General features: G+C 40.9%; 1 protein-coding gene across 1 annotated transcript; it reads left to right on the forward strand.

Moving 5' to 3' along the window:
- On the forward strand, window positions 1-27,975 carry SEC22C (SEC22 homolog C, vesicle trafficking protein). Its single transcript, XM_058808202.1, has 8 exons — window positions 1-108; window positions 2,566-2,754; window positions 3,169-3,378; window positions 6,424-6,587; window positions 8,035-8,217; window positions 16,944-17,062; window positions 18,191-18,256; window positions 26,676-27,975. Exons 3-8 carry the CDS (start codon window positions 3,197-3,199, stop codon window positions 26,874-26,876), a joined length of 915 nt encoding a protein of 304 aa, XP_058664185.1. The 5' UTR covers window positions 1-108; window positions 2,566-2,754; window positions 3,169-3,196; the 3' UTR covers window positions 26,877-27,975.

The following is a 27,975-nucleotide window of genomic DNA, read 5'->3' on the forward strand; positions in this document are numbered from 1 at the left end:
CAGAGAGCAGGGAAATGTGTCTGAGCTGGGAGAGACAGTGAATACTTGAGAGAAATCACATATTTTGGGAGCAGTGTGCCATTCTTGGAAGGAAACCTGCTTTTGCTGGTGAGATAATTTGTGAAAGAACCAGGTTTTTGATACAATCTCCCTTATGAACTCTGCACTGGTTTGCATTTGAGCAGATTGTTTTCTAAGTCCAGGCAATTAGGCAGGAGTTTGTTGAGCATTTGGGGAAGTGTGGCCTGGTGAGTTGGGTATAATCTTCTTACCCAGAGGAGCTTGTGTAACACACAGTGAAGTGCAGGAGGTCTGATTGAGGCTGCCTTGATAATCCCTGCTCAGCCAGGGGAGAGTTGGCTGCTCGCTGGGAAGTGAGGGAAGGGGGAATTGTGCTCCAGGTCACTTAGATACACTGAGGAATTGTTTATTCTGAGATTGGGACTGTTAATGTGAGTCTTGCACTGGGCAGTTTTACTCTGAAGCATTGTTGGGTGTACAGGTGCTTCAATAAATGAAAAAAAAAACCAACTTTGTTTCCTTCAGCCCTAAATGATAACCAGTTCTTCTGAAATAATTGCTTGAAATCCTTCCCAAGGTTCTGCTCTGTGCCAGATGCTGCCATGATGTTATCACCTGTGAACTCTGCCAGATTTGAGTGCAGAGCCTCGAGTTCATTGTCCAAGTTCAGAGCCAAGGGCAAAGAGCTGCCACGTCCTGGCAGTGACAGATCTTTGGGCTGCTGATGGTGAGCAAACACAGAGTCTGCAGGAGGAAAGGGCAGCCAGGGTGGCACAGGGACAGCACTGAGCCACCTGTCTACGGGCACACCTTGCTCAGCTGTGACACTTTGTGCTTGGGCACAGGTGACGTGGCAGAACTGGCTTGCAAGTCGTTAAAATTCCAAGGGCAGTGCCATTGGTGGCTGTCACTTGCCAAAGCCACACAGCTCTGACCATCCTCTGAGGGGAGAGCAGCAAGGGCTGTGCCAAAGGGACACCCAGCACCTCTTTTTCTGAGGAAGGAGAGTGGATTCCTTTCTCCAGGGAAGTCTGCCATCGAATTTGGAAGTTTTCCTGGATTTTTCCTTCCCAGAGCAAAGGATCCCTCTGATGGGCAGCTGGCAGCACTAGGCACTGCAGCAGGAAGGTTTGTATGTTTTGGAAAGTTGGAAAACTCTCTATGTGCAGTTGGTTAACTGTAGGTGATGTTATCCTTAGTGATTAATTAAAAATATGGGTATTTAAATTTCAACTCTTGCTGTTAGTGGCATGGGGAGCTGAATAATTTCATGGGCTGGGTAGGTTTTAGGAAATGTCTGTGATTTCTCAGTTTGATGCTTTTTCATTGTCCTGATCATCTTCTGGTTATTTTGGAGTTATTTTGGAGCTAAACTTCATCAGCATTACCAACCCTTCACTCTAAAACTGCAATTCTGAGCAACAAGTTGGCTGTGTTAAAGTTAATATTTATGTTAAAGTTCGTATTTTTGGGGGTTTATTTCACTTTCATGTGAAAATTTTCTACACTGTTCTATCAATGCTTATGGGCACACTGAAGACTGATGGGATGTTTCAAACTGATTTACAACAATCATAATTATTGTTGAAATCCTTTTTGATGTGTGTTGGTGTTTGTGAGCTTAGTTTGCTTTCACAACAGAAATGACAGCTGGAAGAGAACTGTCAGAGGGAATGTGGAAAAAAAATCACATCTAATTCTTTAATCTCTGTTTGAAAAGTTCAAGATAACACTTCTCAAGAGATGTCTGATCTTCTGTAGTTTTAGTCTGCTTTTTTAAGGAAACAACTTTTGTGCCATTGTGCTTTCTGCTAATTCCTCTGATAATTATCCTCTGATAATTGCAGTTGCTTTAACATGCTGGCACCTTGGACAGAGGGATGGTTCCCACAATTTCTGTGGGAATGGTTCCTGTGGGGGAGAAATGAGACCCTCTCAGTGCTGCCTGTGGCAGGAGCTCAGCCCTTATCAGACATCAGGAGAGAAGGTTTTGCTCTCAGGACTTCTCAGACAAGAAAAGCTCATCCTGAAGAGCCACATTTCAAAGACACTTTGAGCACCCTGATGAATTGTGTGGTACAGGCCTGGTCAAAGCAGTTGTTCTCTCTATCAAAAGTTTGACTTCACAAAGTATTTTTTCCCCTTTCTTTCTATTTCCCCATTGCTTTATTTGTGTAGTTTGCCTGAAGCCAAGTAAATGCCTTTGGTTTTCCTTTTTTGCCTTTTTTTAATTCCTTGAGTTGTTTGTGATAATCCCTTAAAATCTGCTTATTTAGAGCTGCTCTTTTACTGACATAACTTAAAAAAATTATGATTGGGGCATCATAAATATTTTGCATGCAATTCCACAGCATCTTTGACTGAGTCTAGAAATGAATATATTGGATAAGAAAATGAGTTGTTTGTTTTCCTTCAGGCAAAACACTTCCTAGGATATGTTTTCCCACTGCACAGGAGATCTGATGGTAAAAATGCATGTAAATACACGTAATTAATGAAGTTTTTAAACTAATTTTTAGTTAGTTCATTCTGATTCTCTTTCAGAGATGATATGAAGTGCTGTTAACCCTCTGACACCGTGCCCTGGATCCTCATGGTATGTCTGAAGGACACATCTCTGCTTGTTCTGAATTTGCCAGGTGAAGCCCAAGAATAACTTTCCACGGAAGTTTGTGACCTCTTAAAGAGGAAGAAGTCAAGAGAGGGCAACTTTTATTCTATATTTAGCCCTAGGTGAGTTTAAAAAGAACCTGGTGGGCTCTAGCCTAAAATTTATTTTTGGATTTGTGTGTTACACTAGAAAATAGAGAAGTGCCAAGCTCAGGCAGGTTTTTGGATGCAGCACATCAGTGGGATGTGGGATCAGCACAGCAGCTTCCACAAACTCCTGTGAGAGCTTTCCTCAGCCTTTCTGATGCTTTGGGCAAAGCAGGAGGGAAAATAGAAATATTTTCAGGTAGTTAATTGCCCTATCAAATCCCCTGCCTCATCTTTTAATCTGAGAGGCAAGAATTGGGCTCAGCCATGAGTGTTGAGAAGAGTTTGGTTGCCTTGCAGTGGCAGAGGTGCTGTTCAATTCCAGTGCTGAATTCACTCTGATCCTGCCTGGAATTTCAGAAAGAACTGACTCAAACCTTTCATTTCCAGGTTGTCCTCATGAATACTCCCGTGGAGAATGTCCATGATCTTCTTTGCCTGCGTGGTGAGGGTGAGGGATGGGCTTCCCCTCTCAGCCTCCACAGATTTCCATCTCAACCAGGACTTTCTGGAGTGCAGGAAGAGGCTGAAGGCTCTGTCCTCCATCCTGGCACGGTACCCCAGTCGGGGCACGGCCAAAGGACGTAACCTCAGCATCCAGTGAGTCCCTGCTCTGCTCTGCTGGGGTTTTTTTGGCTTTAATTTTTGAAATATTGCTCTTGGGGGGTAGAATTATATTGAAATAATGCTGTGGGTGTGGTCTGCAGTGGCTGATTCCAACATGAATTGCCACACTGCTTGTGTAGGGTGTGAATTCCAATGATTTTGGAGCTTATTCCTCATTTCCTGCTCAATGTAGTCAGCATGTGCTTAGTTATATATTTGTATATATTTATATTTTTATGTTCATATATTGTATTTTGTATGTTAATTTATATAAACACACTTACATAACTGTTACTTGTTTTATACTTGATTATGTTTACATAGATTTCATTTTGCACTTACATTTATACATATAAATACACATACATTTATACAGATCTACATATACATGCACAAACAATATTTATTAATATTTAGTTATATATTTATAGATAACTACACAATATTTATACATATTTAGTCATGTTTTATATACATACACAGTATATATGTATTTAGTTATATATTTTATATACATGCACATTTAGTTATATATTTATATATTCACAATATTTATACATATTTAGTAATATATTTTATATACATACACGGTATATATATGTATTTAGTTATGTATTTTATATACATACACAATATTTATACACATTTAGTTATGTATTTTATATACATACACAGTACTTATGCACAGTTATATATTTATAGATACCTACACAATTTTTATACACATTTAGTTATATATTTATAGACATATTCACAATATTTGTACACATTTATAGATTTTATATACATATACAATATATATTTTTAGTTATATATTTTGTATGCATTCACAATATTTATGTATATTTAATTATATATTTTATATACATACACAATATTTATGCACATTTAGTTATATATATTTATATGCATACACAATATTTATTAGTTATATATTTTTTATACCTACACAATATTTATATACATTTAGTTATATATTTATAGATATATTCACCATATTTGTGCACATTTATATATTTTATATACATACACAATATATATTTTTAGTTATATATTTTATATACATACACAATATTTATATACATTTCATTATATATTTATAGATATATTCACAATATTTGTACACATTTATAGGTTTTATATACATACACAGTATTTACATGTATTTAGTTACATATTTTATGTACAGACACAATATTTATACACATTTAGTTATATTTTTAATACATACACAGTATATATATGTATTTAGTTATATATTTTATATACAAACACAATATATAGTTTTAGTTATATATTTTGTATACATTCACAATATTTATATATATTTAGTTATATATTTTATATACATACACAGTACTTATGCACATTTAGTTATATATTTTATATACATACACAATATTTATACACATTTAATTATATATTTTATGTACATACACAATATTTATACACATTTAGTTATATATTTTACATACATACACAATATTTATACATATTTACTTATATAATTTATATACATACACAGTATTTATATGTATGTATTTAGTTATGTATTTTACATACATACACAATACTTATGCACATTTAGTTATATATTTATAGATACTTACACAATATTTATACACATTTAGTTATATATTGTATATTTCTTATTTATATATATTTTGCTCATGTTCATTTTCATTTTGGGCAGCAAAAATGGGCAGTGCTGGAGAATCATGGATTTCTACAAATCCCTTTAAGAAGGCATCCAAGTACCTTGGAATCATTTAGTTTAGGAGAAGAAATTTATTAAAGAAATTACAGCGAAAAAAATGAAAAAATTTGTTTAAACTCATTTAAGAAGTGAGTTTTACCTGGTGATGGCATTTCTGGTGAGCAAATGGAAGAAAACTTTAAGTGAAGCTAAAACCAAGCATCCCTTTTTGGGCGGAGTTAAATACCGCGATTTCCACTGAAACACTCAGAAAAGCAGAGATTTTCATCTCGGCTCCTTTTCACTCCAAGCCAGCTCGTGCCCTTTGAGGGCAGCAAGTGCTGCAGCCCTCAGTCTGCTGTGGTGTGTGCAGCAGCTCAGGCTGGCTCTGCAGTGACAGCAGTGCCACTGGATCCGTGGCCAAAAGGCCATAAATTATGGACAGCTTGGGAAAGGGGCTTTTAGGCAGGCATGGTGTTGATCCCAGCTGGGAGCTGGGAGCAGCAGGAATCTGGGGAAGCTCCCCAGTGGAACTGGGCTGGCAGAGCCAAGCAAAGCTGTAAATCCCAAGTCCACGGTACAGCAAATAAATGAAAATGAGGTGAAATAGAAACGGTGAGTGGGAAATGAAGTTGGGGTAAAATATGGGAACAGGAGGAAGGAGACAAATTGTTTAGTTTCAAAATTTGGGTGTTAAAGTGATTTCCCGCTGACAAATGGCTGGGCTGCAAGGGAAGATGTCCCTGAGAAATCTCCTGGAAGGTTTGAACCATCTGCAGGTGGAAACTTTTACAAAAATATGGATTCAGTGTTAGAGGAGCTCCTTTTAAAGTAGAATTTTCATTGTGATGTAGCAGGAAGTGTTTGAAAATCTTGGGTTGTGCAAATTAGCAAATATTTCTTACTGTTAATATGATGTTGCCATCAAGGGAAGGAAGGAATCCATCTGCTTCCTGGGATGCTTTTATTTTTTTTCTGCATTTTCTTTCAAAACTGGTTTTCTGACAAACTTTGTTTTTATTCAGGTGATTTAAAGCCAGCCCGGGGAAAGAATGTGCTGGATTTGTACTAATGTACCAATTTAATAAAGTCTGGGTTGTGCTCTTCACTGTGCTCAGGCATCCTGGATGAGTTAAGAATAAATAATTGTGTGAGAAAAAATAGATCTACAGGAATTGCAGGACTTTGACAACAACAAAAATCCCTTTATTTTTCAGTCTGCTCTCAGCTCAGTCTGTACATTTTGTTCTGACAGAAAGCACAGCTTCATCCTCACCTTTTTACGTTCATTTCACCTTTTTATGTTGATGTGATCTTTTTTATTTTTTTAATTTCTATTTCAGTTTCCTTTCTTCTGGGGATATTGCCTGCATGGCAATCTGTTCCAGCAGCTACTCAACCATCATGGCCTTCTGCTTCCTGGAAGAGCTTCGCTGGGAATTTGCTGCTTCCTACAACACAAGGAGCATCAATTCAGCTTCCAGACCATATGCTTTTATTGAATTTGGTTTGTAACTTTGTTCTCTAATAGTAAAAACCCTCCTTCTGCCAAATTGATGGTGTTGAACAACATCTCCTGGCTAAAGGCTGATGATGAAAGTGGCTCTGGGAGTGCCTTTGCCTGCATGTGGAGGAGGAGGGGGAAATCTTAATGCCCTGAACTATTCAAGTGTTTGGTTTGGAGTTCCTGAGAGTTCATCTCTTATGAACAAAATGTTGTGCTGATTGATGAACAAGCAGAGAAGAAAAAAGAAATTCACACCTCGGACACTTTCAAACTTAATTAAAAATATCTGACAAGTGAGGACTGATGAGTACAGGAAAAAAGGGAGACAGAATAGATTATTATGGGCAGCTTTATTTCTGGCATGACTTGGAGTCAGAATACCTCAGAACAATGCCCAGAGGTTCTTTTTTAGCCTGAAATAATTGGTTTTCTTGCCAAGTAGCAGCTGCTCTACTGAACCTCACACCTTTGAAAGACACAATTCCCTTGCAGTGAGAGAGTTTTCTGGGAAAGGATAATATCCTGCAGTGTGTTTGCACTCCTCAGTCCAGATTTCAGTAACAGTGTTAACCTTGAGAAATCCATCAGGAAAGCTTCTTTTAGAGCCATCTTGGATTTTGGGTGGAGTCCCTGCAGGGCACATTACAGCCAGGATGTAATTTCATGTTGAGATCCACATTACTCCTTTTTTTTTTTAACTTGAGTAGGAGTTGGGGGGATTTCTAGCATCTTTTAATTTAATCTAGCCTCTTTAGTAAGGCTAATGATTTCAGTGTAAATTTGTGTATAATAAAGACACTAATAACCCAGCCTCTTTAATCTTTTAATCTAGGCTTTTAATAAGCATAAAGCTTATTTTTCAAAGAAAAAATACATTTCTAAAATAAGTTTTACTCTTACACATTAGCACATTACTGAGTGCCAAACATTGCTGTGTGGTTATTTATTTATTTATTTAATCATCTCCATTCCTGTGTTAACTCTAAGATGGGCTTGATGCTCAAGATTTTAATTTTTTTTTGGCAGTTACAGATCATTTTAATTATTTTTTAGAGTAGATATTAGAAGAAATTTTTTCCTGTGGGGGTGAGGAGGCACAGGTTCTCAGAGAAGCTGTGGCTGCCCCTGGATCCCTGGCAGTGTCCAAGGCCAGGTTGGATGGGGCTGGGAGCAACCTGGGATAGTGGAAGGTGTCCCTGCCATGGCAGGGGGTGGAACTGGATGATTAAAAGGTCCCCTCCATCCCAAACCTTTCTGTGCTATAAAATATCTAAAAGAAGTATTTTTGTTCCCTAACCAGCAATGGAATTTTTAGAAACGAAATGAAGAAATGAAAACAATCAAAACGATACGATGAAATATCACCACAATTGAGGTTTCAACACCACTAAGGATTAATTAAGCAGCCTTTCAGAGGTGACTTGAGCAGCTTTTCCTGTTGTTTCAGATAACACCATTCAGAAGGTGAAACAGCATTTCAACAGCAGCCGTGGCTCCAGGGCCAAGGGCAGCTGGCAGAGGGTGGAGGAGGAGCTGAGGCTGCAGCCCCCAGTGCAGCTGCAGCTGGAGAACACAGAGCTGCTGAACGGGCTGAGCAATGGAGGGCTCGCAGGAGGCCATGTGGAGGTTGGTAAGTTACTTCTACACCAGGTGACAGGACATTTCCTCACCCTCACATTGTTGCCAGGTGTCACAGTGGTAGATGTGAAAAACACCTTCACTCTTTGTTCTGGTTTGAAAGCAAAACCAGTGAGAGACTCCAAGTCAGAAATACAGTTTATTAGGAAAAGGAAAAAAAAACCACCACAAAATACATGCAGTAATACAAAAGAAAAAACTCTGACAGAGTCAGAATGCAACCTGAAACACTGTTGCTCATGGTGTTGGAAGCAATCCAGTTGGAATTGTGGCTGCAGCCCTCCTGCAGTGTCAGGGGTGGTTCTGCTGGAGCAGGGATCCTGTAGAAGGATGGAGTTTTCCTCTGAAGATCCAGTACAAGAGGCAGCTGCTGTTCCTCTGGGAATCCAGTGGAAAGGCTGCTCTGGTGTCCCAAAACGTGAGATTATATCCAGGTAGGAATGCTTGGCTCCTCCCTCTGGGCAGAACATCCCACAATGGGATGATGGAATTTTATCAGCCATGCAGGGACATTCAGTAGCCCATTAACAGCATATATGTCCTAGAGGGAGGATTGGTTTGTGGAAGAGATAAAAGAAGACTGCCCAATGAACAGAGGATAACTGCCCCACCTCTGACAGATGGAAATGGAATGCATATTGCCTTGCAATCTAGGACACTTCTGTGAAAATGTGAAAAGTTTAATAAAGGACAATAGGAGACAAGGACAATGGAGCAAGTGTTATTATGGCCATGTGCATCTTGGCACTGAGTCAAGAGCACACTGTTACCTTCAGGGGTTCTCCTTAAATACCTTTTAATTACATCAGCCTGTGCATATTCACAGACCCTTGTGCATAGTAGACTTTCCCCCAAACTAGTTTACATGTTCCAAGAGTTGTTTAGCGTGGCTCCTCCTTGGGTTCACCTTTTTAGAGCATGCACATTCCTTGGTTATGGTTTTAGTCCTTTTTTATCATTTCCAGTTTTGGGGTTTGGCCCATACTGCCTTCAGAGGGTGAGTGCTGATGGTTGGCAGATGTGTCCAGGTGTGCTCATCCTGTGTGCATTGGGTGTTATCCCATCCCAGCAGGCATTGTAACACAAGCACACTGATAATCAGCTATTTCACTGAGCTTAATCAACAGCAGAAATAAAAACTATATCTTTATAACAAAGTTCCTTTAGCACCACACATATAAAATCAATTTTAATATTTGCAAAAAGCCAGTATTACAATATGTATCTATAACACATATCAGCTATTTTACTACTATATCTAAACTTAATTAACAGCAGAAACAAAAACTATATAACAAAGTTACTTTAACAATACTCATATAAAATCTATTTTAATATTTGCAAAAAGCCAATATTATAATATGGATCTATAACACATACTTATATCAGCTATCTCACTACTATGTCTAAGCTTAATTAACAACAGAAACAAAAACTGTATAACAGAGTTACTTTAACAGTACACATATAAAATCTTGTTTAATATTTGCAAAAAGCCAGTATTACGATACGTATCTATAACACATATCAGCTATTTCACTACCATGTCTAAGCTTAATTACAACAGCAATGAAAACTATATAACAAAGATACTTTAGCACTACGCATAAGAAATCTGTTTTAATATTTGCAAAAAGCCAATATAATTGTATCTATAACACATATCAGTATTTCACTACTATGTCTAAGCTTAATTAACAGCAGAAATACAAACTATATAACAAAGTTATTTATCAGCTATTTCACTACTATATCTAAACTTAATTAACAGCAGAAATAAAAACTATATAACAAAGTTACTTTAACAATACTCATATAAAATCTATTTTAATATTTGCAAAAAGCCAATATTATAATACATATCTATAACACATATCAGCTATTTCACTACTATGTCTAAGCTTAATTAACAACAGAAATAAAAACTATATAACAAAGTTACTTTAACATGACACACATAAAATCTATTTTAATATTTGCAAAAAGCCAATATTATAATATGTATCTAACACATATCAGCTATTTCACTACTATGTCTAAGCTTAATTAACAACAGAAATAAAAACTGTATCTTTATAACAAAGTTACTTTAGCATCACACATATAAAATCCATTTTAATATTTGCAAAAAGACAACATGATTATATTTATCTATAATACATATCAGCTATTTCACTACTATGTCTAAGCCTAATTAACAACAGAAATAAAAACTATATAACAAAGTTACTTAAACATGACACATACAATATCTATTTTAATATTTGCAAAAAGCCAGTATTACAATATGTATCTATGACAGTAGAAATGCTGCAACATCCCTCAAAGCGTCTCCTTCAGAAGCTGCTCTGAGTAAGGCCACGGGAGCAATTTCAAGTCCATGCACACACACAAACACCACAGATAGCTCAGGGGAAGAAGGACAGGAAAGGTCTTTGTGTGATGAATTCCAGCCAAGGTTTATTGCATCCACCATGATCCAAATGGATCAGGGACAGAGACCAAACCATGGGGTCTGCACAGGCTTAACTATGGGCTCAGTGACTTGAGGGTACAGGGGTGGTACAAAGGGCAGCAAACTGTAGGAGGGATGAGGGATGAGCAATTGGGGTGGGCAGGGTTAACTGGCCAATGGGAGAATTTAAATAAAATTATAATAATTCAGAGGGAGGGGGTTTACATTTTCCATTTCAGGGGAGGCTCCTGCCTTCCTTAGCAGACACCTGTCTGTTCAAACTGAGAGAGATTTCTAATGTGGATTGGCAATAGTGCTGCAGAGCACCATGGGGGGAGTCCTCTCTTTCAGCCTAGGTGGGGAAAACTCCATGGTAGATCTTTCCAGAGCAAAGCTTTATTACATTTTATTACATTTATTCCATTCCCACAACTCCCCTGTTTTTTCCTACTATGAAAAGTTCCCCAGTGGATTTTTGCAGACGCTTAACAGGGTAACTTGAGTAAAACGGTAAAAACAATGATTACAACCCAAAAATCTGTTTGGTAAAAGATGGAACCGATCTTATCTGAAAAGTTCATTGATGTAACCTGAGTTTTTCTCAGCTTTAAGTCCTTTACTTGCTCCTTCAGCTTCTGGATGTGGATAAATGTTGAGTGTGAAGAAAGGTTGAAGCAGAGCATCTTTTCAAAGTCCTAGCAGTTATGTCCGTGGGCAAGCAGTGAAAAGTCTGTTGCTGCTTGGTTTTATAGTGTTACATGCTTGGTGTTATTGGCATTTGTTAGCAGCTCACTCAGCGCCTGGAACATAGCACTGGTTTGCTTACTTAGCTAGCACTTTGAATTTTCATATAATTTTAAAGTTTTTGCAGCAGCAACCCCAGGGGACAATACTGAGGCTGCTATTTTCTTTTTTCTACCTCAAAAGTTAATTTTCTTTTGGCAGTCAGATTTCAATTGCTGGACAAATCTGCTGTGCTTAATTTTTTGGTCATGAATTATGGCCCACAGCACATGGCAGAAAAACACATGGAGGTTCCTTGTGTACCAAGAAAAGTTTATTTACATTGTGTGTGTCAAACCAAAAAAGGCTTTTTCCATCATAGTAAACAACATATGGGCTTTACATTGCAGCAGGTGTGCAGCAGAGCTTTGGTGGCTGCTGTGGAGTCTTTTTCCAGCCTTACAGCTTCCTCTCTGGATGGAAAATATAGGCTTGATATTTTCCATGTGATATTTTCTCTTCAAACCCTCGTTTGTTCAAGTTTCTAAAGAAGGTCCACTGATTCATTCATTGCTTGTTGCAAACTCATAATGAAAGATCTGTAATTACAGTCTGAATGAGATTCTTCAGCCTTGAGGGAAAAGAAGATGAGAAAAATATGAACTGAGGGTAACCTCTTGTTCCCACATTGTTTGGCTTGAGGTGTTCTCCACTCTTTGCTTTTTCCTTTTACCTTGCTTTCTAAAATTGAATTCATTTGACTAAAATTCTGAAAGAGGCTTTGTGTATCTGTATAAATAACACAGAGGCTTGACAGGGGCCTTTTTAATAACAGAACCTGATGTTTTACCTGCTTTTGAAGTACCAGCCTCTAATTCTTTATTATAAAAATGGTACCTCTTAGTTGTGTTTCAGTTGCACGGTTAAGGTCCTGCCTACCTCCTCCACAAATGAAATCAGAGAATTATTTAGGTTGGAGGAAATCTTTCAGATCATTGAGTCCTACCAGAAACCAAACCCTGCCAAGTCCACCACTAAATTTCAATCCTATTAGCACGGTGGTTTAAATGCAGCTGGAGTGCCATGAGCTTGTATTTCCTTTTTTTTTTGTTGTTGTTCTTGGCTTATGAAGCACTAATAAAATTAAGTTCCAGTTGCTCAATCTTATATTTGTGATAGATGAGCTGGAATCTAATTTGACATAGGTATTTTAAATTAGAATATGGAAGGGCACTGGCCAGGAGGAATTAAAAATAGAATGGAAAGCCCTTTATTTGCCAGTCAGATTTGTGAGTGCTCCTCAGAGCTGTGCTTGAAGGTTAAATCTTTTCATGTTACGACAGGGCTTAGAAATTCTTTGCACTTTTTCTTTAAATTTTGAGCGGCTTCAGTGCCAGTAAATATTTGTGATCTAGTCTGTGTCCACAGATCAGAAATATATTTTTACTTCCCTCTTATTCCTAATTGCTTTCCTTTACTTTCCATCTGGCTTTTTATTTCTGGCTGTTCTCTCTGGTCTAACCCAAATACTCTCACAGATTGTTCTGCCTTTATTTTAAGGCTCATGTTTATGATCATCTGTTTGCCTCCACTGGAGTCAGCTTTCCTGGCTTGTGTCTCTCTCCTCTCATCATCCCCTCCCAGCTGAATCCCACTTTGCTGTTCTAAGTTTAGCTGTGTGCATAGTGTTTGTTCCATATTAATGTTATTTATACCAGGGCTCTGCTCTACAAGAGCCTGTTTGAAATGCTGTGGCTGCAGGAGAGCAGGATTGAATTGTGACTGCACTCCCTGGTGCAGATTGATTGATCCAGGGATGATCCAGACATCCCTTCCTCACATGGCTGGGGCTGCTGCTGGCCTCTTTGGAGCTGGCTGAGCTCATCTTCTGGCTCTTCAGTTTGCTGTGAAAAAGGCCACAAAAGTCAGGGCAGCTTTCTCCTTGTTAGTATTCTTGAGAACAAGAGATTTTTTTTCCCTTTTTACTTCTAATCTTTCTGCTGTTTGTTCTTTCCTTTTGTTAACTAAACACAGCCCAACTCTGGCTACAAAAACCCTTCCCTTGCACCCTTGATCAGCACCCCCAGAGCCCTGGCTGCTGCTCAGAGCCTCTCTGGTGTCAGTGTGGGCACAGAGGACATGGGGCTGTGTGCAGGGCACAGGGGGCTCTCTGTGGGCAGGGAGGGTGTCTTGGTTTGGAAAGCCAGGAGTCTGCTAAGGAAGGCAGGAGCCTCCCCTGAAGTGGAGAATGTAAACCCTCCCACCCCTCCCAATTGCTATAAATGTTAAATTAAGGGGCTCTCAGGCAAAAATATGAGAGCAGGAAATAACAGTTGTTTATTAGGGAAGACAATAAAAGGATAAAATAAACAATGCAGTGCACTAGAACAACACTGACAGAGCCAGAACCCAACCTGACACCCTGTGGGTCAGGGTGTTGGTGGCAGTCCCATTGGAATTGTGGCTCAGCCCTCCTGCAGTGTCAGGGGTGGTTCTGCTGGAGCAGGGATCCTGTAGAGAAGGATGGATTCTTCCTCTGAAGATCCAGTGGAAGGAGAGGCAGCTGCTGTTCCTCTGGGGAATCCAGTGGAGAAGCCGTGCTGGTGTCTCAGAACCTCTGGATTATTTCTGGGTAGGAATGCTTGGCTCCTCCCTCTGGGCTCACATCTCCCAATGGGATGCTGTAGTTCTTATCAGCCATGCAGTGACATTCAATAGCTGTTATCAGCAGATGTCCCCTCCCAAGGGAGGTGTGAATGTGGTCACTCAAAGAGAGAGATAAGGCAAACTGCCCACTTGACAAAAGACAACTGCCATACAGATGGGAATTGAAAACATCTTGCCTTGCAATCTGGAACAGAGGATTTGCACCAGGACATGGGGCTGAGTGCAGGGCACAGGGGGCTCTGTGGGCAGGGAGAGTTTGCAGGGCACAGGGGGCTCTCTGTGGGCAGGGAGGGTTTGCACATCACAGCTGCCTCTGGGAAGCAGCAGAACAATTTGTGCCACTGTTTTGTGAGGCAACTGGTGAATCCTGCAGCTCCCCTTGGTGAGTGTTCTTCATCTTCCACAGGCACACAGGGAGTCCTTCAAAGGCCTTTTCAGGGGCTGCTTTTGAAGCTGTCTCACTCTCTGCCTTTTGTGTGCTTGTCTTTCAGCTGAGGCTGTTGGAGTGATTTCATTTCTCACTCCTGGTGCTGTTTCTGCAGAGCTCTGAGTGAGTGACTCAGTGTCCAGCCTTGTGCTGTGCCTGCAGGAGGCAGATCCAAGCTAATGCTGCACACTCTGGTGTCTCCCTCCAGTGAAATGGCCACAGGCCTCTGCCAGAAAACCTTTCCTGGGCAGAGGTTTCAATTTCTTCACTGGGTGAGGGTGTTTGCAGTTATTCTGCACACGTTCAAACCTGCTGGTGCATCACCCACAGCTCCCAGAACATTTCTGTGTGGATCTTGTGCTCTGAAGTGCACAATTTCTGTGCTTGAGGAGGCAGATCAATGTGAAGCCTAATTAGTGTTTATTTGTGCTTGTGCAGAGTGCTGCTGTCCTGTACTGAGTGTTTGTACTCTTCTTTTCCCTTATTTAATGTAATAGACCATTCCAGTGTGAAATTCTCTTTATAAAAATATGACTGACTTCACCCAATGAAGTGAAATAATTTTCCCTTAGCAGGACCCATCTCACTTCTCTGTGCAATTGCAGTTTGTGAGTTAAACCTCAGAATGTAGCAGCACAAATAAATCTCTGCAGCAAACCATTTCAAGCCCAGTTTTCACAAAATCTGAACCCTGAGCAACTGGATGTTTTAATCTCCCCTGCATCTGTGACAGCAATTCTTTTTTATCCTCCTGGACTAAAAAAAATATATGTAACTTTTACATAATATTTCATGCTGCAGAAGCAATATATTGAGGCCTACATGTTTTTCCCTAGGAACTGGGAACTCTTGGCATGTGTGGCTTGCAGGATTCTGCTCAATGAATGATATTTGTGTTTAATAATTATTTGTTTGGGAGATATTTTGTGCCTCTGAAGTAAACCTTAAAATTTGAGGAGCAGTCTTTATTAGGAAATATCTGTGGGAGAGTTACACACATATATATAGCTGCCACATTATTTAATTAATCAAAAGTAGGAATAGCAGGAAAAAATAGAAGGAGACTGAATTTTGGGGTCGGGGAATGAATAAAGATGCTGCTACAAGTTCTCTGTAAATGTCACTGTGTAGCAAATGAAAAGCCAAATTGCCTTGAGTGACAGAGTTAGAGCATTCTGTCTGTAGCACCCAATAATGCTCCCTAAAGTGACACTCATCAAATTGAGTTGATCCAGTTCCTTTGGAGCTGAAATTATGGGTGTGTGAGTGCATGCCAGACAAATTAATTACAGAGACACAGATGAAAGGTGCTTTACATCCCTCTATTAATTTGGCACCAGAGTTTTTTACATCCATCTATCAAAATCTGGCTTGAAGGAGAAGGCAGGAGTGTTTTTCTCTCTGAAATCATGTGGTGGCTGATGTGGTGATTCATTTGTCACTCAAGGGAAGCCAGAGGTGCAGTTTTTCTGGAATGGTCAGATGAATAGATAAAGGGTCAAATAAATAGATAAATACTTAGATAAACAGATAGATAGATAAAGAGGATCTGGATACACCTGGGTATGGGGAGATGTTTTCCTTGAGGGCTCATTCATTCTCTCCTGTGTCTTGGGTGCAAGAGGACATCTGGATTTGATATCTGAGCTGCAAATTATCATTTTTTATGAAACTGGCAGTGTCCTACTTGTGGTGATCCAAGGGCAGGGATGAAATGTGGGTGAGGATCAAGGTGTGGAATCTGTTGTTGAACAAGTGCAGGAAAACTGGAGGTGTGCTCTTGGCCAAGCCTGAATTAAAGGCAGCAGGTTCCAAAGCTAAACACACATGATAATTACTTTGACCTTAATTAGGGATGTATCAATGAGATTATTATGCAGAACTGCTGCTCAGCAGTGTGGGTGTTAAGTAGTGGTAGAGAAGGTGAGAAAGGAAGGAGGCAGATAATTCACTACCTGTGAAATGGGGGCAGCCTGAGCCCTCAGGTGGGATAAAATGTTTAATTACTGGTTAAGGAGGAGATGAATTACTGCCTTGCTGTGGTGGTGGGTGAAATCTAAGCCTTTTCCCAGACCTTTGGGTGGGGAAAGCCTCTGTTTTTTCTGCTGACCTGAGTGCTGAGCATCCTCATCTGCTGGAATAAACAAAGAATTATCTGTGTGCACCATAGAAGACACTGACGCCAAATAGGGCAAGAAAAATCTGTTGTTGATCTGTTTAAAAATACTCCAGTGAGTGATTTCTGGATGTGTGAAGAACTGAATACTGCAATACAACAAAAAAAAAAAGGGGGGGTTTCTATTCATAATCAGTCTTCCCTGGAGCAAGCATGGAAGGTTTTGAAAGTGTTTAAAATCCACACAAAGTAATTGTGGTGTTTTCTAGTAAAATATTGAAAGTAATAGAGCAAACTTTCACTAATGTCTGGTTTTCATTTCATTTCCAGTCCCTACTTACAGAATGCAGCCTGTGACCCCCCTGGGGATTCTGTCCCTTGTTCTGAACATCATGTGTGGAGCTCTGAACCTCATCCGAGGAGTTCACCTGGCAGAATATTCCTTTCAGGTAACCCTGATGCTCCCAGACCTGACAATGAGTGAAAGGCAGAGAATTTTTGGGTAACCAGTTCAAGGGTGGCTGTTCTGCCCCTTAGCTGAGCACAATCTCTCCACAAGAAGTGTTTTGTTTCTCCAGGACTGCTACACCTTCTGTATTTTTCTGCACATCACAGTATTCTGCATTTTATTCTGTTCTATAGAAGTTTAATTTTTGATTTATTTTTAAAATTATTTTATATTATTTTTATAATAATTTATAAAGAATATAAATTTTTTTTGATTATTTATTCTTAATTTTTTATTATCAGAATTCTAAAATTCTAAAAACTATTTAATTATTTATTAAAATAAACAAAAATTATTACATTATCAATTATTTAATTATTTCATAATTATTTCATAATTATGAAATAATTATTGAATTATTTATTATTTTACTCGAAAATTATTTAATATTGACAATATTTTAATATTTAATAGTTATTTATAGAATTATTTGTATAATTATTTATTATTATATAAAATATATATTATATTTATATATAATATAAAATATAATATATTATATATAAATATTATTGTGTATAATATATATTATATTATTATATAATATATAAGTATAATATATAATATATACTACTTATATAATTATTTATTATTCTATAATTATTTGTATAATTATTTGTATAATTATTTATATAATTTAATATTTAATTTATTTTTAATATTTAATAAATTTAAAATAATTATTTAGTAATTTTTATAATTTTTATTTTTTAATTTATTTATTCTTCTCAGGCTGCCTGGATATATTTTTGCTCTGTTCTTTATTTTAGATCCTTTTCTGTAATTTTTTTAAAAATAAACATGACACTGTAAACAACTTTAAAAAAAGGGGGAAAAAAGTGTGCTGATTGTATCCTGACACAGTTTTATTTAGCAGGAAGTGTCACATAAGCCTCAGTTCTTGGTGTCTTATCCAACGATATTGGTCTTGGTGTTTGACACTGTTACAGTCAATCAGCATAAACTGGGATGAGAGGTTCTTGACTATATTTAAAATGTTCTCAAATATCAAGCAGCACTTGCTAAAAGCTGTGCCTGACGTGGTTGTCACTTCTTTTAATCCCAACAGGAGGACCATGAAGGAATTGGAAATGTGATAGCTTTTTTTCTACCTTTTCTAGCCTGTGTTTTTCAGGTATGTTAACTGCAAATAACATTTTTTTGGTGATTATTTTGCCGTTACAATTCACAAGACAGAGCCATTTTCAGCTAAGGAGAGGTTTTTAATATCCTACTGTCCTGGTTTAGGACAAATTAGGGGAAATCTCCAAAAGGGAGCCCCCCAAAAACAAAACAAACCTCCAACCACCCCTCCCCCAACACCGGGTTCGGGAAGGAATTTCTCGGAGGAGCAAAGTGGAAAACAAAACCTATTTATTTACAAGTAACAAAAGAACACTCCCCAACACAAGAAAAGAAAAGAAAACAGAAAAAACAGACTGTGTGTTGAGAGGGCGCGGCGCTTCTCTGCAAGCTTCGGATGTCCTGGACGTCTTCAGGTCACGTCCGGAGCCGGTCAAGTATCTTCAGGGGAGGGTAAGAAAGAGGGAGCAAGAGAAAAGGAAAAAAACAGCACAAAAAAGCAGAAAGCAAGCAAGCAAAGCGGCTAGCCAAGCCAAGCAGCAAAAACCAAAAGCAAAAAGGCCTGGTCAAACACTCCCCCCTCTCTTCCCCGCCCCGCCGCAGCAAGACGGCCGGGGTGGGGGGGGGGAAGAGAGAAAAGGCACAGCTGCCAGACACAACACACGATATTGGGATAAAGGCTGTCAACCCACGACACTCCACCCCTTATCCCATATCGTGAATATACAATAAAAACTTTCATTTCACTTACTCACACCTTTGACACTTACGCATTCCTCTCATCTTACTTGCTCAGACCTTTGACACTTACAGTTTCCTTCTGTCTCACATTCAACAAACAATGACATTCATATATGAATCTCATCCCACAATCAGGTCTCCCTGAGGTACACACCGTGTTGTTCCATCTTTCTGCATTATCCACCATGTATAACCTGGTCCTTGAGCAAAGACAATCCCACGGATGGGTTTGTCTGTACTCGAGGCAGGGTTGATCCATACTGTCTTTCCCAACAAACCTCTGACATGGGCCACTGGGGCTTTATCCCCATCTACTATATTAAGGAGCTCAGACTGAGCAGGACCCGCTCGGTTGGTGGAACCTCGAGTGTTAACTAACCAGGTAGCCTTTGCCAAATGCTGCTCCCAGTTTTTAAAAGACCCCCCACCCAATGCTTTTAAGGTGGTTTTTAACAATCCATTATACCTTTCCACTTTCCCTGCAGCTGGTGCATGATAGGGGATATGGTATATCCACTCGATGCCATGTTCCCTAGCCCAAGTATTAATAAGATTGTTTTTAAAATGAGTTCCATTATCCGACTCAATTCTCTCGGGAGTACCGTGCCTCCAAAGGACCTGCTTTTCAAGGCCCAAGATAGTGTTACGGGCTGTGGCATGAGACACAGGGTAGGTTTCCAACCATCCCGTGGTGGCTTCTACCATGGTTAGTACATAGCGCTTGCCCTGGCGGGTTTGAGGCAGTGTGATGTAATCAATCTGCCAGGCCTCCCCGTATTTGTACTTAGACCACCGCCCCCCATACCAGAGGGGCTTCACCCGCTTGGCCTGCTTGATGGCAGCGCACGTCTCACAGTCACGAATAACCTGAGAGATACTGTCCATGGTTAGATCCACCCCTCGGTCTCGTGCCCACTTATAGGTGGCATCTCTACCCTGGTGGCCTGAGGCATCATGGGCCCATCGTGCTAAGAATAACTCTCCCTTATGCTCCCAGTCGAGATCTATCTTCAACTCCCCTATCTTTGCAGCCTGATGTACTTGCTGGTTGTTTTGCTGCTCTTCATTAGCTCTACTTCTGGGGACATGGGCATCTACATGGCGAATCTTCACAGGTAACTTCTCTACCCGAGTAGCGATATCTTTCCACTCTTCCGCAGCCCAAATTGGTTTTCCTCTTCGCTGCCAGTTGGCCTCTTTCCATCTCTTCAGCCATCCCCATAGAGCATTGGCTGCCATCCAGGAATCGGTATACAAATAGAGCCTTGGCCACCTCTCTCTCTCTGCAATACCTAGGGCCAGTTGAATAGCTTTGATTTCAGCAAATTGACTGGATTCACCCTCTCCTTCAGTAGCCTCTGCAACCCGTCGAGTGGGACTCCACACAGCTGCTTTCCACCTCCGTTTCATCCCTATGACACGACAAGAACCATCGGTGAATAGAGCATAGCGTGTTTCTTCTACTGGTAACTGATTGTATGGCGGAGCTTCCTCAACCCGGGTCACTGGCTCTTGTTCCTCATCTGCGACACTAAAGCTTTCACCTTCAGGCCAATTTGTAATTATCTCCAGGATCCCAGGGCGATTTAACTTCCCAATTCGAGCGCGCTGCGTAATGAGGGCAATCCACTTACTCCAAGTAGCACTGGTGGCATGGTGGGTAGAGGGAACCTTTCCTCTGAACATCCATCCCAACACTGGTAGTCGGGGTGCCAAAAAGAGTTGTGCCTCTGTACCAATCACCTCCGAGGCGGCTTGGACTCCTTCATAGGCGGCCAAGATTTCCTTTTCTGTTGGAGTATAGTTATCTTCAGACCCCCTGTAGCTCCGACTCCAAAATCCCAATGGTCGGCCTCGGGTCTCGCCAGGTACCTTCTGCCAAAGGCTCCAGGACAGACCATGGCTCCCGGCTGCAGAGTAGAGCACGTTCTTCACATCTGGTCCCGTCCTGACTGGACCAAGGGCTACAGCATGAGCGATCTCCTGCTTGATTTGGACAAAAGCTTGCTGCTGCTCAGGGCCCCAATGGAAGTCGTTCTTCTTGCGGGTAACCAGATAAAGGGGTCTCACAATCTGACTATACTCAGGGATGTGCATCCTCCAGAAACCTATAGCGCCTAAGAAAGCTTGTGTTTCCTTTTTATCAGTTGGTGGGGACATGGCAGTGATTTTATTAATAACATCCACAGGAATCTGACGCCGTCCATCTTGCCACTTCACCCCCAAGAACTGAATTTCTCGGGCAGGTCCCTTGACTTTGCTCTTCTTAATGGCAAATCCAGCTTCCAAGAGAATATGAATTATCTTCTCTCCTTTCTCGAACACTTCTATTGCCGTGCTCCCCCAAACAATGATATCATCAATATATTGCAGATGTTCTGGAGCCTCACCCTCTTCTAGTGCAGCCTGGATCAGTCCATGACAGATGGTAGGACTGTGTTTCCACCCTTGGGGCAGTCGGTTCCAGGTATACTGCACTCCCCTCCATGTAAAAGCAAACTGAGGCCTGCATTCTGCTGCCAGAGGGATGGAGAAAAACGCGTTAGCAATATCGATGGTCGCATACCACTTTGCTGCCTTAGACTCCAGCTCGTACTGCAGTTCCAGTATGTCCGGTACAGCCGCACTCAGTGGTGGAGTCACTTCATTCAAGGCACGATAGTCCACAGTCAGTCTCCATTCTCCGTCAGATTTTCGCACAGGCCAGATAGGGCTGTTAAAGGGTGAGTGGGTTTTACTGACCACCCCTTGGCTCTCCAGCTCTCGGATCATTTTGTGGATGGGGATCACGGCATCTCGATTCGTCCGGTACTGCCTGCGGTGCACTGTTGAGGTGGCAATTGGCACTCGCTGCTCCTCTACCTTCAAGAGTCCTACTGCAGATGGGTTCTCTGATAGTCCAGACAAGGTGTTCAATTGTTTAATACCCTCTATCTCCACTGCAGCTATTCCAAAAGCCCACCTGAATCCCTTAGGATCTTTGTAATAGCCATTCCGGAGGAAGTCTATGCCCAAAATACACGGAGCCTCTGGACCAGTCACAATCGGGTGTTCCTGCCATTCCTTCCCAGTCAAGCTCACCTCAGCTTCCAACAAAGTCAACTGTTGTGATCCTCCCGTCACTCCAGCAATGGAAACAGGTTCTGTCCCCACGTGTTCCGATGGCATTAAGGTACACTGTGATCCAGTGTCAACCAACGCTTCATAGTCTTGTGGCTCTGATGTGCCAGGCCATCTGATCCACACCTTCCAAAAAACCCGGTTCTCCCGTGCCTCTTCCTGGCTGGAGGCAGGGCCCCTCTAAGCCAGATTGTCCTTCTTTCCTTGGGCATATGCCTTAGAAGTTCCTTCAAGGGGATCGGACATGTCATCGTCATCATTATACTTAACATCTCGGCTACGAGCGACCGGAGCTGCTATCCTTTTGGTGATACTTTCTCTTTTCTTCAAATCACGCACCCGTTGTGCCAAAGCAGCGGTGGGTTTTCCATCCCATCTCCTCATGTCTTCTCCAGACTCACGCAGAAAAGCCCATAACTCAGTCCGTGGGGTGTACCTTCTCTCCCCATCAAAGGAGCGCCAGCGTTGGACACCAGGACCTCTAATTTGTACAGCTGAGATTTGAATAAGGTCCTCCTTAATCTCTTCCCGGAGTTTCTTATGATTCTCCTCAATTTTATCCTCTAGTTTCTGCAGTCGGGTTTCCACTGCTGCAATTCTGGCATGAGTTGGGCCATGCACAGCATCTGCATACGCTCGAAGCTTCTTTGCCATATCGAGCACAGTCTCATATGTATCATCCCGCTTCATTATTGCTAGGGCAGAAGCGTATTCAGGTGGCCCAAGTCGCACGAGTTTCCTCCACATTACAGGTGTGCATGGTACCAGGTCCGGATTTCTAGTTGTTGTGTCATCTGAGAAAATGAGCTCTGCCACCGCCATCTCTCTCAGGCGTTGGATCCCCTGTTCTATGGTCTTCCACCGTGTCTGCTGCATATAGAGATCATCCGTACACAGGTATCGTTCTGCTACGCTTCTTAGGACCCGTTCCCAGAGGCTGTGAGGGTTAGCCCCCCTCATCATACCTTGATCGATGACAGGATCATGTGACAGGGATCCCAAATGCCTCGCTTCAGTACCATCCAAAATCGTAACCTCCCCTGCAGCATCCCAAAGGCGGACTAACCAACTAATTATAGATTCGTCAGGTTGTCGTCTGTAATCCTTTCTTAGGCCTCTGAGGTCCTTCAGAGAAAAGGAGTCAATATTAGCTCCAGATTCTGTGCCCCTTGATGTGGCCTCTGATTTTGGTGAGGGTCCTTCTCCTGCATCATCATCCTCATCATCCTCCACCTTTCGATCGGTCTTGCCTTTACACTTTCCACCTCTTGTATTAGCTGCAACAGCCATGGTTTGGGGCCTACTGTCTGATTCAGCTGCTAGCCTGGAGCCTGGGATGTTAGCTGCAGCCTGGGTCACTGGGGTAGTAACTAACTTATCTCCCTGTTCCCTTTCTGCTATCTGCTGCTCCACAGTATCTAGCAGAGTACGGTAAACAAATGCCAAGGCCCAGCTCACTGCAGTAATCCTTTCTTCCTTAGTGTTACCATGGCACTTCTCCCTCAAATACTTTGCCACCTCGACTGGATTCTGAATTTGATCAGATGGAAAGTCCCAGTCCATAGGATCAGAAAATTCCTTTAAAGTCTGGCCCATGTCCTCCCATTTCCCACTCCAGTCAAGATTTTTCCTGCTTTGTTTTACTCCTAAGTCAGGAGTGTCTCTAACCCCTCTAGAAATCTCAGTCTTCATTTTATACACACTCCAGACAGTATAGAAAAGGCTTAATAAATTAAATGCCAGAAAGATGGTTTCTTTCAAACTCAGGGGAAATTCAGTATTTTCTAATAGAGATGTCAACAATTTGGAGGACAAGAAGGAAGACAAAGGCTGAAAAGCCCCTTCCCCTTCTTCTCCCCAAACAAACTGAGTAAACAACCATAATAACAGTCCATACATTCCTGAAATAAAGTCCAGCATTTTTATCCGACACATCATCATACATAAGACCAGCACAATGACTATTCTGGTTAGTGCCCCCCGCTTACAAAAGCTACTTATTAGGGCCAACATCAGAGCTATTTTTGGGTAAGGAAATAACCCCAGGGACCACAAAAGTATTAAAACTTCAAAAACCCCTAGGGACCAGAACGACCGGCAAGCTTCCACTCCAAATGACATTATGAATCACCGATATGCCCACAAAATAGCCAAAACCAAAATATTATTGTTATAGGTTTTTTTTCCACTGTTTTTTGGCCTCCTTTTTCCCGGCCAACGCACCAAAAAGTATATTGTCCTGGTTTAGGACAAATTAGGGGAAATCTCCAAAAGGGAGCCCCCCAAAAACAAAACAAACCTCCAACCACCCCTCCCCCAACACCGGGTTCGGGAAGGAATTTCTCGGAGGAGCAAAGTGGAAAACAAAACCTATTTATTTACAAGTAACAAAAGAACACTCCCCAACACAAGAAAAGAAAAGAAAACAGAAAAAACAGACTGTGTGTTGAGAGGGCGCGGCGCTTCTCTGCAAGCTTCGGATGTCCTGGACGTCTTCAGGTCACGTCCGGAGCCGGTCAAGTATCTTCAGGGGAGGGTAAGAAAGAGGGAGCAAGAGAAAAGGAAAAAAACAGCACAAAAAAGCAGAAAGCAAGCAAGCAAAGCGGCTAGCCAAGCCAAGCAGCAAAAACCAAAAGCAAAAAGGCCTGGTCAAACACTCCCCCCTCTCTTCCCCGCCCCGCCGCAGCAAGACGGCCGGGGTGGGGGGGGGGAAGAGAGAAAAGGCACAGCTGCCAGACACAACACACGATATTGGGATAAAGGCTGTCAACCCACGACACCTACCCAGGTGATTCCACTGATTTATTCCAGTGAAGTGGCACAAAAGCAGCTCAAGGCACATTTTGACCCTTGGGAAATTGCATTTTCAGGCTTTTTCAGTGCTCCCATGTTGTGACAAGTCAGAGGGGCTGGGTGTGATGGATAAATGCCATCCCAAAGATGGGTTATTCCCAAAGGGATGGACACATCTTCTGTCAGTGTCTCACTTAGTGATGGGCTTTTGCAGCACAACCACCTTGGGGACTGAGCAAATATTGGACAGCAACATTATTGAAATGGTGTAATTTACATGAAAAATCACATTGAATCCTGGTGGTTCCTTAATGGGATTTTTCCATATTCCAATTTTCCATATTTTCCATTTTTTTCCACAATGAGGTTATTTCCTCTGACCTTACACAGAAGAGTTTGAATGAGGAAAACCCAACATGTTCCAAACTGGTTTTTCTTGAAAGGCTCCTTGAATTCCTAAAAAATCCCACAACCTTTGACCTGAGGGAAATACATGCTGGAAAATCTTCAACTTTCAGCCTGGCATTGCAGAAAGGTGCTGCAGTTTTGTTTCCAGGAATAATTGATGCCTACAGTGTATTCACTGTCCTTTTACCTTTTGGATCAAGGTTTGGGGACCACTGTCTGCAGACTGTGATGTATTTATGGGATTATTTGTTGTATCATGGTACAATTTAGTGTCTTTCAGCTTTCTTACACCTTTGCTCATGGCAGAGTTTTGGGGTGAATAGATGGATTTAGATCTAATAGATTTATTTAGATCTAATGGATGGATTTAGATCTAATGGATTTGTTTACATCTAATGGATTTATTTTGATCTAATAGATTTATTTTGATCTAATGGATTAATTTTGATCTAATAGATGGATTTATAGCTAATAGATTTATTTAGATCTAATAGATTTATTTAGACCTAATAGATGGATTTAGATCTAATAGATGGATTTAGATCTAATGGATTTATTTAGATCTAATAGATGGATTTAGATCTAATAGATTTATTTAGATCTAATAGATTTATTTAGGTCTAATAGATGGATTTAGATCCAATAGATTTATTTTGATCTAATAGATTTATTTAGATCCAATAGATGGATTTAGACCTAATAGATGGATTTAGACCTAATAGATGGATTTAGATCCAATAGATTTATTTTGATCTAATAGATGGATTTAGATCTAATAGATGGATTTAAATCTAATTGATGGATTTAGATCTAATAGATTTATTTAGATCTAATAGACGGATTTAGATCTAATAGATGGATTTAGATCTAATGGATTTATTTAGGTCTAATAGATGGATTTAGATCCAATAGATTTATTATGTCTAATAAATTTATTTAGATCCAATAGATGGATTTGATCTAATATATTTATTTCAATCTAATAGATGGATTTAGATCTAGTAGATGAATTTAGATTTAAGAACTTGATGCAAGCTGTTTTTCACAAAGAAAGGCTCTGTGCTGCCTCTTTCCCTGTGAGTACCTGAAGCCAGGGAAGCTGAATAAAGGAGAATTCTCTCTTCTCCTTTTGATTTATAGCAGCTTCTCCCCAAAATCTGTGCACAACCTGCAGTGCTTTCCACATGCTGCCCTCTGCATCAGCACAGTTGGAAACTGTGACCTGAGCTGACAAAGGCTGATCTGTCACTGCCTGAGGGGGAAAAGTGACTCCTCTGTCAGCACTGGGAGCTTTTCATGTGCTCCTGTGAGGGTTTGCCCTTCACATGCTCAGCAGATGGGTCCCAGGCAATAATTCCCTGGTTTTGTGCAGAGTTCAGTGCTAACTCTCCCTCTCTGCTCTTTTGCAGTGTTACCTGTACCTCTTCTACAGCTCAGCCAGGAAGGTGAAGACATTTGTGCTCCTTTTCTGTGTCTGCTCATGCAACTTCTACTTGTATGGATTGAGGAACCTCTGGCAAATCTCCTTCCACATAGGAGTGGCTTCTCTTTCCTCTTACCAGATCCTGACGAGGCAGCTCCTGGAGAAGCAGCCTGACTGTGGTGTATGAAAAAAAACAAACAACAAACTTGGGGTTTGCTACTCTGTTTTTACAACTCTTTTTTTGTATTCACCTGACCAGAAATAACTGAGAGTGTTTTTTAACCAGCCATGGCAATGGTTATTGCAAGGAGAACAGCTCCAAGCAACCTGGGATGAGCAGGATCCTGTAATTCTGTCCAGCACACAGCGAGGGGTGCAGCTCTGTTTCACGTGGTGGAGCTTGTCAGTGTCACCAGAGATGGAAGTTCTTACCTTCAGCAGGCTTTTCCTCCTTGGCTGCCACCATCCAGACAGCATTTTGCCATTTGTCTCACTGGCTCTGTGAGAGCTGGGCAGGTCAGTCTTGCCCTGCTGCTGCAAATACTCCAGTTGTGTGGTAAAACAAGGGTAAAGTGATGGGTAACACTTCTGTCTCTAGATTGTCTTGCTGTAAATGTGAGTGAAGGGCTATTTGCTGTAATTAGTGTGGAAAATGCTGAGGGTGAGCTTCAGGATCATTTCTCTAGGTTTGGAAGGACAGGGAAAGGCTGTGGGTCTTTCATAAACCATAAAATCTATAAATATCTTGCTGAACAGCACATTGCAGTTTAGTGTGTGCTCATGGGGTAATTGCAAATATGCTTGGGGCAGCAGAAAATAATCCAAGTGGGTGTAAGTGATCTGTCAGCTCCTGTGGCCTTTGTTTCCTTGGCTAAGGTCACTTTCAGGATAAGGGCAATTCCATGTTTGCTTGGCCTGGATGGAGAATAAATCTTCCAAGCCTATTTATGACAGGCCACTGACTCCTTCACCTTTTTTTAATAAAATGAGTAGCTGGTGAGTAGGAAGCCATTTCCAGGAATGGAAAGCAAGAGCAGGTTCTCTTTGTTCTGTGGAACACTTGTGGTTAGTGGTGGTGAATTCTGACACTCAGAAGAGTTTCTGGGTGTGCACTTTGGAACTGGGGACTGGAATTCCCAACCTCTGCTGCACTGGCTGTTTTATTTTGTCATGGATCCAGGTGCACAGGGGCATTTTAGGGCATAGATGAATAATTTAGGCTGGCTGTTCAAAAAATGCATAGCAGTTTGATGCAGCTGTCCTTGAGGGCTTGTAGAGATTGACAC

This window comes from Ammospiza caudacuta, chromosome 1, assembly GCF_027887145.1.
Source record: "Ammospiza caudacuta isolate bAmmCau1 chromosome 1, bAmmCau1.pri, whole genome shotgun sequence".
In the NCBI taxonomy this organism is placed as follows: domain Eukaryota; kingdom Metazoa; phylum Chordata; class Aves; order Passeriformes; family Passerellidae; genus Ammospiza; species Ammospiza caudacuta.